Source organism: Atta cephalotes (genome assembly GCF_000143395.1).
Source record: "Atta cephalotes unplaced genomic scaffold scaffold00011, whole genome shotgun sequence".
Lineage (NCBI taxonomy): Eukaryota > Metazoa > Arthropoda > Insecta > Hymenoptera > Formicidae > Atta > Atta cephalotes.
This window is the reverse complement of record NW_012130075.1, coordinates 4,564,203-4,577,190: the sequence shown is the minus strand read 5'-3', so window position 1 is coordinate 4,577,190 and position 12,988 is coordinate 4,564,203. Positions and strand designations below refer to the sequence as shown.

General features: G+C 35.9%; 1 protein-coding gene across 1 annotated transcript; it reads left to right on the top strand.

The window, feature by feature from the left end:
* The first annotated feature begins 1,425 nt into the window (after positions 1–1,425).
* LOC105617075 (ataxin-7-like protein 2) lies at positions 1,426–6,434 on the top strand. Its single transcript, XM_012198654.1, has 6 exons — positions 1,426–1,510; positions 2,503–2,559; positions 2,752–2,856; positions 3,385–4,220; positions 5,488–5,538; positions 5,634–6,434. Exons 1-6 carry the CDS (start codon positions 1,426–1,428, stop codon positions 6,432–6,434), a joined length of 1,935 nt encoding a protein of 644 aa, XP_012054044.1.
* Positions 6,435–12,988: the final 6,554 nt, after the last annotated feature.

The following is a 12,988-nucleotide window of genomic DNA, read 5'->3' as shown; positions in this document are numbered from 1 at the left end:
ATATATTTATGGCCGTTGATGACGACAGCGGTTATTCCTAGTCAAAAGTCTCTTTGGAAAAATATGCGATTTCATGTTTCGAAGAGTCATCAATCAGGATTATTACATCGATCCAGTCTCTCAAGGATAGAGGATTCGGAGGCGATCGAAACAAATGTCACATGATTGTGCGAATTTGCATGACTTGCTTTCATAATAGAATTAGTGATCAAATTTTTATACGAAAAGACAGAAATGACAGAATATTATATGAAAGTTCAACCACAAAATAAATTTTAGTACTTCCAAAAAAAATGATTATAAACTTTTATTTTAAAATGTTCAAACTGCAGAAAAATCGAAATATATTTAATAAGCCAACGATTGCGTTATCATTGTGATATCTTTACATTATGCTGTAATCTTCCTTGCAGCCAAAATTTCTGCTGAATCATAATCATTCTCTATATTTTTTAATACTACAGCGCGCTATGAATCAGTGTAATGACTTTTCGTAAAGAAAAAACATAATTAAAATGATCGATATCTTCTTTAATCCGATTGAAAATATTAACAAATACCTATATGATTTACGATATTATTAATCGTTTTATAAAGAAAAATTTTCAACAACGCGCGGTTTGCATTCAACAGAAATTTATCAATGAAGTCATGTATGTGAATGACATCGGAGCGCAACGCGCAACACGATCCACCTGCCGCGGAGAACAGTCGGCGCAACGTCGCGCGTCGTTTACGTCGTACGCGACTCGACTCGTCGCGATTGGCTGGTCGTTCTGCGCACGTTGTCGTGCTCACGAAGGCCGTGACGTCAGGGTACCATCGGCCAATGCCGTCTCGCAGATCCGCAGTGTTGGTCGGTGTTCGTAGTGAGAGCGTGCGTGCGATACGCGAGAGTGTGTGCGTGCATTCGATGGGTACGCGAGAAGCCACGCGGAACGGTGGAAACGCGAGGACGACCTGGACGACGGAGCCAGCATCTTGACTCGCGTGACGACGCGTCGCGAAACGGCGTCAGATACGCGGCGATATGTTAGTCGAGATATACGTTTGAAAGGGGCAGTTGGTCGCGCGCGTGCTACGCGTACTTGCAATTAGTGGAACGGTGGTCAGGAGGGAAAGGGAGAGGAGATAGGGGAACTGTGGAAAAGAGCGAGAGCCAGAGCCAGAGTCGAGAGACTTGGTGGTGGAAGAGGAGGAGGCAAATGCGTCTGGCTGTGGCGCGACACACACTCACACACGCGACTGACGCGACGGGAGCGAACGGGAGATCGCGGGGGTGAGGGAGAGTAGATATAGCGTGGAGTATAGTATCGCGCCGCACCTGACAGTCCACGCGGCCCGGCCCCCGAAAAACATTCTCGCCACGCTATATACACGCGAGGACCGCGCCGTGTTTCACTCGGAACGCGAGCGCCATTGGCAATGTCGGGAAGTGACAGCCCAACATTCTTTCACGGCCAGCCCTGGTCCAGCTGGATCGAAAGAATCGGACGGGACAAGCCGCTGAGTAAGTGCGCTCAATCTGTCCATCGCGACGCCGCAGCCGCACGCCCGCGGCCGCAGCCGCGACGGCGACGGGCGTCGGAGGCGCGCGTACCTAACCTCACTTCGACGCTCCTTTGTCCGGTAGCGGGTAGCGCTGACGGTAGCGCGACACACGCGCGCGCGCGCGCACGCCTCATTGCAGGGGGCTATGTCGAAGGGGGTGTTGTGTGTTATGTATCATCTATCAACATTCAACGGCACGGGGGTAACACGCTGCCAATTTTCTCGTGTGCTCCTCGTGCGCCCCCGTCGCCACCAAGTTCTCACAATGATTTTCAGGACACTGACAATTATGTAATTCGAGCGAGCGTCGATCATTTCACGAGAATTAAACGATCGGCAGATCGTTTATTAATCGATTGATGGTATTTCTGAGATACATTGTTGTTGAAAGAAAGAGAAAGCGTTAATCACGCGATATACATTTTTCTTCCGTAGATTTCATCCTCTTGAACTTTGTACTACAGTTGTTATTATGCATGTATGCTAGATGTAAATAAAAAGAATAAAGTTGACTTGTCTATAAAGTTCTGTGTTCTTTATTTCATATTTATATTTAAAAGCTCAATATAATACTTGCTGAGGAAATTTTTAACATTTTTATTAGTTATGTAGAGAATCTTTTACTCTCTTAATAATATATGAGTGTGGATAATGCATCTTTTATATAAATAATACTTTAATAATATTTTTGAGTGTAGCTGTAGGATAAACTTTTTAATGTAAATAATATTTTGGACACATAGAATATTACAAGCATAAATCTCCTATGGATATATTTGTGATTTATTAAAAAATAATATATGTATAGACATATAGACATATATAATTAAAATATTTCATGTTTTATTAAATAATATATAAAATAAAAATTGTTTTTTTTTCTGAATACACAAATATCTTATTAATTGATATAAGATACTGTTATGAACAACATATTGTTCCGTGTTTCAGGCGATGAAGAAACAGAAGTCCAATCATCAAACTCAGTCACACGTCTTTCTTCAGATGGTAATTACTAATTTTTTCAATATATATTAAAATAATAATACGTACAATTATGTTATACGTATTATTATTTTAATATATATAGATTTATATATATAATATATATAGTAGATTGTTACTTTTCTCTCTCTCTCTCTCTCTCTCTCTCTCTCTCACATGTTTACCATAACACTAATTTAGTGAAACATTTTTCAGATATCGATTTGTATGGCTTTTGTCCAGAGAGGGACGATTTCTATGGAGTAGTATGTGAAATATGCGATGCCATAGTGAAACCGCAAGCTCTCATTCAACATATAGGTATATATTCATTTTATTGATTATTATAATATAGTGTAACGAAGTATTATCAAATTGCTTTATGTTTAACATAATTTATTAGTATATAAACAGAAATACAGATCTGTTAGTAATATAAATAAGACATAATATAATCAGAAATTTCAATTATTTATTAAATGTAGGGCTAAACATAAAGCAAGTTCATTTCTGATTTTGTTATTTAATTATAATCCAAAATTATTATTTGGAGGATTTAATAGCACATAATTCAAAACGTAAAATTTTTGTGTGTTTTTAAAGTGAGCAATTGCTTATCAATTTATACATGAATTTGAAAATTTTATTTAATATATTTAAATCAAAGTTATTGAATTTTAACTTAAAGAAATCTTTTTATTATATATTATAAAAGATGTATGTACAACAGTGATTCCATTCGCAGCTATGAGATTTAGATAAAGTGTCAAAATATTTGCAACTCATAGTATTTTGTATACGTGTATTGCAGGTATTAAACATGTAAACACATCTTCTATTTTGCCACAGAGTGTCGCCATTCCGGCATGGCAAATTTTCCGCCACCCACGACCCCAGTCACAAAACCGTCCATAAAAACTCCCTTCTGCAAGGTCTCCAAGCTGAAGAGAAACACTCAACCATCAGTTCCTTCAGTTTCTGCTTCAATTCCCATCGTTGGTAGCGCGAAGCTGAACCACACGACCGTTAAGCGTACTGCGGATCAGGCGAACTTGTCTGCAGGTGGCTCTCTGCCGATCTCCTCGTCACCCCGATCGCCTCTTGAATCGATCACGGTACAAACTACCTCTTCTAACATAGCCGGTTCTTCGAATATTATCAGTGCATCTACAAGCAGCGGAGGGAGTCCGAGCAAAAGCCCTGGTCCCAGCAGTAACAGTGGCAGCAATCAGCCTCGTCGGAAGAGGCTTAAAACGGATCGCTCGTTGCTCAAAGATCGCGAATATGATCCCGATCGGCATTGCGGTGTGTTGAACGAGGAGACCGGCAAGCCCTGCACCAGGTCACTCACATGCAAAGCGCACACTGTCTCGCTGCGCCGAACGGTCGTCGGTCGCAGCAAGACCTTCGACAAGCTCCTCGCGGAACATCGTGCCGCGAAGGAGCAGCCGAATAACGGCGGTAGCCGGCAGACAACGAAGGTGACGGTCTCTGGAACCGTCACTGTATCCTCGGCCGTTACCGCCGCCGCCACCGCCGCCGCCGCCGCCGCCGCCGCAACCGCCACCACCGTATCCAACCTGAATAATCCTCTTGCTCCCAACACTCCAGTATCTATTGCCGACTCGGAAACGCCGAGCTCACCGCCTGTACTATCGTTACCGGACACGTATCCACTGCCAAAGGTAAGCAAACCACTGCTTTCTTATATTCGTATAATTTTGTATTTAAGATATATATATATATATATATATACATATATATATACATATATATATATATATATATATATATATATATATATATATATAATATACATATACTTCCTTTCTCTCCTTCTTCCTGATTCTCCTGTTTCTGTATTATCCTCGGTGTGAATCTTCTTTATTTGCCACGCTATTGTTACTATTATGGTTAGACTTTTGCGCGAACAATCTGTATCAAGAAAACAAGATTGCTGGCGCAATGGTGAAATGAAAGTTTCAATTTGATTGTGTGTAGTTGAAATAAAATTGTACAAGTATTGTTCTTTTGTGTACACATATTATTTTCATAACTTTGCATCTGAGAAAAATACGGGAGATAAACATATGGCTTTCATACTTTTTTGTCGAAATTATTGTGTATGTCTCGATAAGTTTGGGATATTATGCATGATATTCTTATTTTTTATTATGCTTTAAAAAGAACTTTCATTTCTGCATACTGTTATAAGTGTTAGTGATATTGAAAGGCTGGCTCGAAGAAGGTAATGCAGAAATATACTTTCTGGGAATATAAAAATTTGTTTCAAGCTTGTTTTTCAAATTTCATCAAGTCAAACTTAAATGAGTGTAAATTCTAAGAATTTTAATAATTCTCAGAAAATTAAAGTCCGGGCAAATATCTGGAATGAAATAATATCAGAAGAATTTTGCAAATTTTTACACACTTTACATATAGAAATAAATAGAAAACCAGATCCAATATTTCATATCACTATGTTCTTAAATTTAATTTAATATTATATTTTATAGATAATTTTTAATATTTATTAAAAACAAATTTATAAAATAAATTTATCTGAATATGTTTTCGTATTAGAAATGTTTCTTTTTATTATAAAATTTATTTTTAATAAATATAAAAAAATCGAAACCATTTTAAAAATATATAAACATATGTACAACAATATTTCTTATTTTCAATTTACCATAAGCACAATTTTTTAAATTTTAGTTATTTGATAGAAAGAATAATATTATCAATCTTCTATAATTTTCTTTGATGTAAGAAATATTTTGTAATTAAAATAGAAACAAAGAAAGAAATTAGAATTATGCGATTCTGCTGACAAACATGGATCGATCGACCCAGTCAAGTCAGCGTCGGGATACAACCACAAGCTAGCGTGCATAAAGACAAACGCAGAGGGTGTCGGTTGATACTTGTTTTCTGTTTTTGTTATTGCAGGCTGTTGATTTGCTTTATCGGTGTCTGGCCCCGCATGGCTCCACTAAACCTGTAAGGCATGATTTCTTTTAGACACTTAAACGCCACCTTTTCTTATGGGGCCTATGATTCTTACTCTACGTATTGTCAATGTTTTTCTTTTTTAGACCAAACTCGAAGAGGACTTTGTCAATTCGGAGGAGCTGCGGAACCTAGAGTCCACGCTGGTGGTCAATTCTACCATCACTGGCAACAGTAGTAGCAACAGTAGCAGCGGCTCATCGCAACAGCAATCAAGTTCGATGATGGCACCAATATCCGTAATGCTACCGTCACTATCCCCATTACCGGGTACCAACAGCGAAGAGTCATCAGGAATAGCCACCTTGATACCAAGTACTACCACGACGCCCACAATGCCAGTCGTACCGGCACCACTGCCAACCACTTGCATACAACCACCGACGGTAGTCACCACTGTGCTCGAAGGCGAGACTCCTGTGGACATCGATGCCGAGACCATGTACTCGCCCGTTTACACTACCAAAGACGCTAAATCCCAGCTACTAATGCAGATACAGTCACGATCAAATAGCCATTCATCACAGTCACCCCTCTCAGTCAGGAACTATCAGCAAATGCAAGTTTCCATGCCGAGTCTGAATTTGTTCGAACCGGTGGAACAGCTGGAGCAACAGCATGCCAGTCAGATCAACGGCAAGAGACTGAATCATGCGAGCTCAGTATCGCGGCAACAGAAAAGGCACAAATCGCAACATGAGCAACTGTGCCAATCGTCGCAAGATTTTCCAACGTCTGCGTCGATCCAGGTCGAAGCAACGACCACATCCTCGCCATATCCTCATTTCGATATCTCCTGGTCGAATTGTCATCCGGAGCCATTGGCGGTTAGTCGGTGGCTCCGCATCTCTTCCAGCCGCAAACAATACAACTTCAATATTCACTGACATAAGACCCCACCCACTCCGGGCTGAGGACCGTGTGCCGCGGGCGTCGTTTGTCTACCTCTTTATCTTCATGCGACCCCCTTTTTCTTCATCGTCGCCCACGTCATCATCCTAGTCATCGTCGCTACACAGTCGATGTTGCGTCCACAGCCCGTCGAGGGGGGAAAACTCTTATTTTCGCTATCATGTATGATTACTTCGCGCAATGAGATCAATTGTGATGTATCACCTTGGGCGACAACCTCCTGTCCAACTTGAAATGCGCGATGTGATCTTTCACTACTAATATCGCGCAGCACGAATCTGTCAGACTCAGATCACGAATGCGCTGATTGCCGTGGAGCATCGAGATCGTGAAGAATTCTCGATCAACGGCCTATGATGATCGCGTATGTGGACGTGTACCTGAACTCATGGAACTTCATAAAAAGAAGAAACGGGTTGATGCTCTATTTCCGTTTATTTGCTGAATTTATAATGTAAAATAGATACAAAGAGATCAAGAGAGATAAACAGATACGAGAATAATCGAGAGCATGTCTCGATAACAGTGAATGAATGAATGCATAACAACATTGCGATATCATAATTTATAGAATCCTCACGGTATATCACTGAGAGTTTTATTATACGGCTCATCACGTCGCAGAACATTCCTTCAGTCCTGTTTTCTTAACAACACGTGACTCTCACGACTCTCTTACAGTGATTGCGGAAACGAATTTTTTATTAGGCGATTTCGAAGTGCTTTGCAAGGTAAGAGTTTGTGCTTTGTATCAGGGATATTTCTGTTATAAATCGACCTTTGATTGAAATCTTTCATTAGATCTTTCTACTAAAAATATAATTATGAAGTTGTTTGATATGCATCTCGATTTCATAATCATAGTCAGGATTAAAATTATTAAGCCACGATATTACAAATTATTTTTAATACAAAGTTTATTTACTGGGCTCTTTAAAGATTCAAAATGTTCTTTTAACAGAGAAAAATATCATGATTTATGCAATATTCTTTATAATTTTTACATTTTGAACCAGATTGAACTTAATTAAATGAAAAATTAATAATTGCACATAAAATTTTACGAACGATAAAATTATAAGTACGCAATTGTTTTCACAATGCATTTTTTTACTGAATTATGCATAAATTTTGTAAATAGATCGCAGATTATCTATCCCATATTGTATATAAAAAAGCGTTTAGTATCCTCTATAAAAACATAGTTTTTGCATAGAAAAAAAACATTGATTTATTTCTCCATGATATAAACAGATTGTATATACATATAGTTGTACAATCTCAATTGTACATACATATATATATATATATATACATATATATATATATTATTTTTTATTGATCACGATCTCTTATTCCCTTTTTCATATATACCTATACATATGTACTCTACTAAAAATACGAAGCATCATTATTTAACGATATTTCTGCTTCTTTCTTTTTTACCGTTTTTACCATAAGGATATAATAGAAATTGTAGCTCCGAGTGATTTATTTTTCAAGTTGGTTTCATTCTACTTCATTTTATCTACTTCATTTTACTTTGATTTCACAAAACGAGAGATTTATAATGTAAATATAATATATAAAAGGGACAAATAGAATATAATCTCTTTCGAGTGAATTACATATATATTTCGATATATAAATTGAAGAGGTCAGTGGATGAAAATTTAAATTAAAAATTTCAGGTTCGAATTCTTATATATACATATATATATATATATACACACACACACACGATAAATATCAGAATTGATAATTTATCTTTAAATGGAATGTTTTGATGAAGCTATCATAAATTTATTTCATCTATTTGCCTTTTCACTAGTAAATTTGTATTAATTTCCGCTCATCAGTAAAAGTCCGCATAAATCTACGCGAACGACTATTGGCACGATCGATTATCCCACTGATTAAAGCGCTGATAAAATGCCAGGTCTTTATCCTTCCTTATTTCTAGGCTTCAAAACGAATAAAATTTGTTATATTTGTATATAGTTAAATATTGCAGTGTAGGTCTGTTACTGTTTTTGTAATTGCTATATAATTATTGAATTGTGTCAGATGTATGACATAAATGAGAATTAAATTAATATATATTATTGTATATAGATGAGAAATTTTCAAAAATCGATCGATAAATTTCTTTTCTACAGATTCAGGCCTATTTTAATTTTAGCGCGTTTTCGTTTTTAGGATTGATCGATCGCTCCGAATAAATCGTAGGCGTACCACGTAGATTTGCACGCGGACCCAAGCAGACAGATTAGTGAGCTACACGATCCCGCTGTATTCACCCAAGACGATTATTTATTTTTGTACGTACTCGTTGATTTGCATCTCTGTGAACTGCAATTTTCCGACGGTGAAGAACGCGCGGGTAGCTAGCGATGCGGCAAGACGCATATACGCGGATTTCTTATCATAGATTGTGATATTTAACTATTAATGATTAGTAAGATAATTGTAGATGTGTCTCTATATGTGTTCGGCGGCAAGGACGTAGCGCGTTCTATTCTTTTCCTAGTGGTAGACAGTGCATCTTGTGCGTAAGAGACGCTTTTTATGCCGTCTCCCATCGATTTCGCCTTGTGAGAAAAAAAAAATTACTAATTCTACGGAGACAATCTGCATTGTTTCGCTTAGTTGTTGCTCGCATGAATAAACGAATTTCTTTATTGGTAGTAAAAAAAAAAATTGAGAAATGATTAAGATAAAAATTAGGCTAATTTGCGATAATTATTTGAAAAACGTCAAGGGGCAGAGGAATATGGAATGTATGCATGTGTGTGTTTGTGTGTATGTGCGTTATATTATATTGAATGTAAACAAGCGCTGAATATCGTTACCGCGCAGTATAAAACGATGCTTCACATCGTCGTTACTGATCCTCTCGGCTACCTGAAATCGTGATAACTTGTACATAAATCGTGTAAGCAGATAATTACTCGCGTATACCTACGAATATCAATTAGCCGCATAGCTGCATAAGGACGTATATTACATATGATGTATATGCATCTGTGCAAATATTGCAGAGGGGGGGGGGAGGCATTCACTGGAACTCACAAATGAAACTCTAATTCTTCACAGGCGTCTCACCTACGTAATTTCGTGCGTATAGTGCCGCATTTAATATTAGTTGTGATCCTCCTGATCCTTAGCGTCATCCACTTGACATAAGAATCGTGGAAATAAAGGAAAATTGCGCGGCGACGTTCAACATTGAATGCGATTCTTTAATTCCGAACTTTAATCGCTCGATATTAACGTCAGATGAGAAACAGGCAGCTACAAATTAGCCCAGTATGCGAAATAATCGAATCAACGAAATGTCGCGAAATGCTACGTCCATACGCGAAACGACGGCGATTTCCTGTTTTCCTGAAAGCCACTTGTACGTACCACAGTTAGTGTGTTCATTGCTCGGCGCCTCACGATCGTATCAATGGATTATGAGCGGTCTCAAGAAATGTTTCCGACATAATAACAAACATTAAAGAATTTACTCTTTGGCTAATAGTGTGGCTCAACGATTGGAGGAGTCACGGATTTTTCACGTTATTGTCCAAGCTCTCGTAGAGCAATAATACGATCCATGATCGATTTAGCAGCAATAATAATTTTGTTAACTATTATAAGTAACATGTTCGTTCATTAAGAAAGCGTATTTCTTATACTCTAAAAGTTCTTATACTCTTACAACCAGTAAAATATAGAAAATGACCGGTGCTGCATCTTCCTGAACTATATAAAAAAGGAAGAGATTGAAAGAGATTCATAGAAATTTATTTTCCAAAATTCCAATTAAGTATTATTCTGTATTAATTAAAATCATCAAATCTTTCTTTCATATATTTATTTAAACGGCTGAAAGAAAGTTAAGACATAAATATACATATGTTATCATTAAAATATTTTTTACATATATTTATGTCTTAATTTTGATGTGTTACTATCAGAAACGAATGGAAGAAAATAAAATTGTAATTTAATCCTGAATTCAATCAAAATGGATTCCTATGAATTTCTTTTAATTTGCTTATTTTTTATGGAGACAAAACGCATTTGAATAAGAAAATTTTATTTAATCCTGAAAAAAAGAGAAGTGAACAAAGAGGAGAGAGAAATGAGAGAGGCGACAATTGTATTTTTCTTCGACTCGACTCCCCCTTGCTTCGTCAGCGCGCACGCGGCACGAAACGACTAGTATTTTAATTAATTCTAACGAATCCGCGTGAAACTGTGGTGCGGTGAATTGATACACGGTAGAATGATAAATTGATGAAGACTGAATATATATCGATGAGATATCGGAAGGACTTATTCGGCGAATTAGATTGCCGTGACTTTTAGCGAATTTTTTTTTTTTTATAGATTCTTCAAATATAGCGCGTATAACGTTCACTTAATTTCCGACATATCTTCTTCCGACGTATTATATATAATTTCTTTAGCGTATTGTTAAAACGGGTGCACGTTACCGTTATAAAAAATTGATAGTTGATTTATTTCTCTTTGGCACTGTAATTTCACGTGGAAAAACTAAAAAAGGGACACTCTGACGTCAAGTTTATCGCAAAGCAAGATATTTTGTGGCATTTAATTTAAATATATGTTTTATATTTATTTGTAAATTGATTTTTTATTTGTTTACCTTATATAATCCCATTCGCAGGTTTATTGTCTTTTTTTCTATTCATACGCATGTGCTGGATAGAGAAATTTTCATGTAAGAAATGGTGAAGAAGACTCATACAAAATCTGCATACATTATCTGCGTATTGTCACTTATCACATATCATTGTAAATATTATGCGATATTCCTATTATGTCGTATTATCTATGTGTTGTAACAATTATTCGATAATTAACGCGGCATATATAATTAACAAATATTTGAAATTGCATGTCATTTCGTAATTTCACTATCTATTGTTGATGTGTAAATTTTATTAACATTGTTCATTAAATTAAAGATATCAGTGATATTTATATGATATCATAATGTTCATTATAATGTGTCATTAAAACAATTTTTTTTATTAAAATTCTAATATCATATAAATATTATAAATAAATTACTTTATGAATGCTCTAAGAATTTTAAAGAATAAGTATCTCTGCAATATTTTTTTCGTTATCATAAGCCCTTCATTTTTTTTTATAATGAAAATTTAATCTCAAATTTAATGTAATTTTTACATCAAATATAATTAAATTTATGAAAGTTATAAACGATAAGAATCTTGAATAAAATTTTTATTTAGTAAAAATCAATATATATTAAATAATATATATTAAATATATATTAATATATATTAAATAATTAGCTAAAAATTTTTTCGATACTGGAATACTGTTACTGGCATACATTATTTTCGGGATACTCTAGGTCATTGCCTCTGACTGAAACATGCATACTTTTATTATTCCATTTACGCATCGTCGAAGTTACGTAAATGGACGGAAAGACAGTTGACTGACCAAGAAAATGCAATATCTTAAAGGAAAATTGAATGTCAACTATGACTAAAAATATGTTTTAGAAAATGAAAGATTACGTGGTATAATTCTATGGAATACAATCACCGGTAAAAAAACTTAACGTTCTTCGTTACATTCATTTACATTCATTATCTTAATCATCGCGATATTTTGTTATTGTTATAAATACGATTTTCGACATGTAGCAGAAACAAGTTATTCGTCTTTTGAAACCAAACGACAGTTGCTCTATAAAAAGAAAACAATTCTATTAGATTGTCCGATAAACTATACTTGAAAGAATTATAAGATCTACAAAAATTATTCTCTACTTTTAGAATTATGTACAATTGAAATTTCTATTGAATAATTTATTAAATAAATAAAATTCTTACTTTTCTTGTTGAACTTATGTAAATCTTCGGCAAAATATTCAGCAAGTAAATATACTGTTGATACAAAAATTGTAATTTTAAATCTGCATTCATTGTATCGACACAATAGCAATGTTAACAAACCTTTTTGTCATTCGAATGACTATTTGCTAATTACTCGCACATTATAAATGGAGCAATCGTATTCTCGATGGATTTCTGTAATATGCTTAGGCCATGTTTCGAAGATGCTAAACGACTATGTGGAATATCAATTTGAACATTACATAATTTGTAGCGAGAGAAAGTGTTCGATGTGTCCATTTGAACTCTTACTTTTTCATACGTGTACGTTTTTGTCCCGTTGTCATCGTAGCTCTTCGCATAAGTCTTCGATTTTTATATAGATATCTCGATTATTAAACAACGTAGTGGCAGTCGTGTCATTGTAAGAAAAAATTATACGAACGATATAATAGGGTAGCGCGCGATTAATTCGCTAGCGCTCGTGATCACGTTCTTCTCAGGTATTTAACATGTTTGTAAATCATGTAACTCCTTCCCGTAATCACTACTAACGAAGATAGTCGGTCCCCAATGAAAAAGCTTGTACAATAAACATCTTTCCGTGTCTCCTCGACTATCGTCGACGATTAATTTCTCTC

Coding starts and splice junctions, on each gene's coding strand:
- LOC105617075 (XM_012198654.1), top strand. CDS start 1,426: ATGTCGGGAAGTGACAGCCCAACATTCTTTCACGGCCAGCCCTGGTCC. Junction 1,511..2,502: donor CGGACGGGACAAGCCGCTGA/GTAAGTGCGCTC, acceptor TCCGTGTTTCAG/GCGATGAAGAAACAGAAGTC. Junction 2,857..3,384: donor AGCTCTCATTCAACATATAG/GTATATATTCAT, acceptor ATTTTGCCACAG/AGTGTCGCCATTCCGGCATG.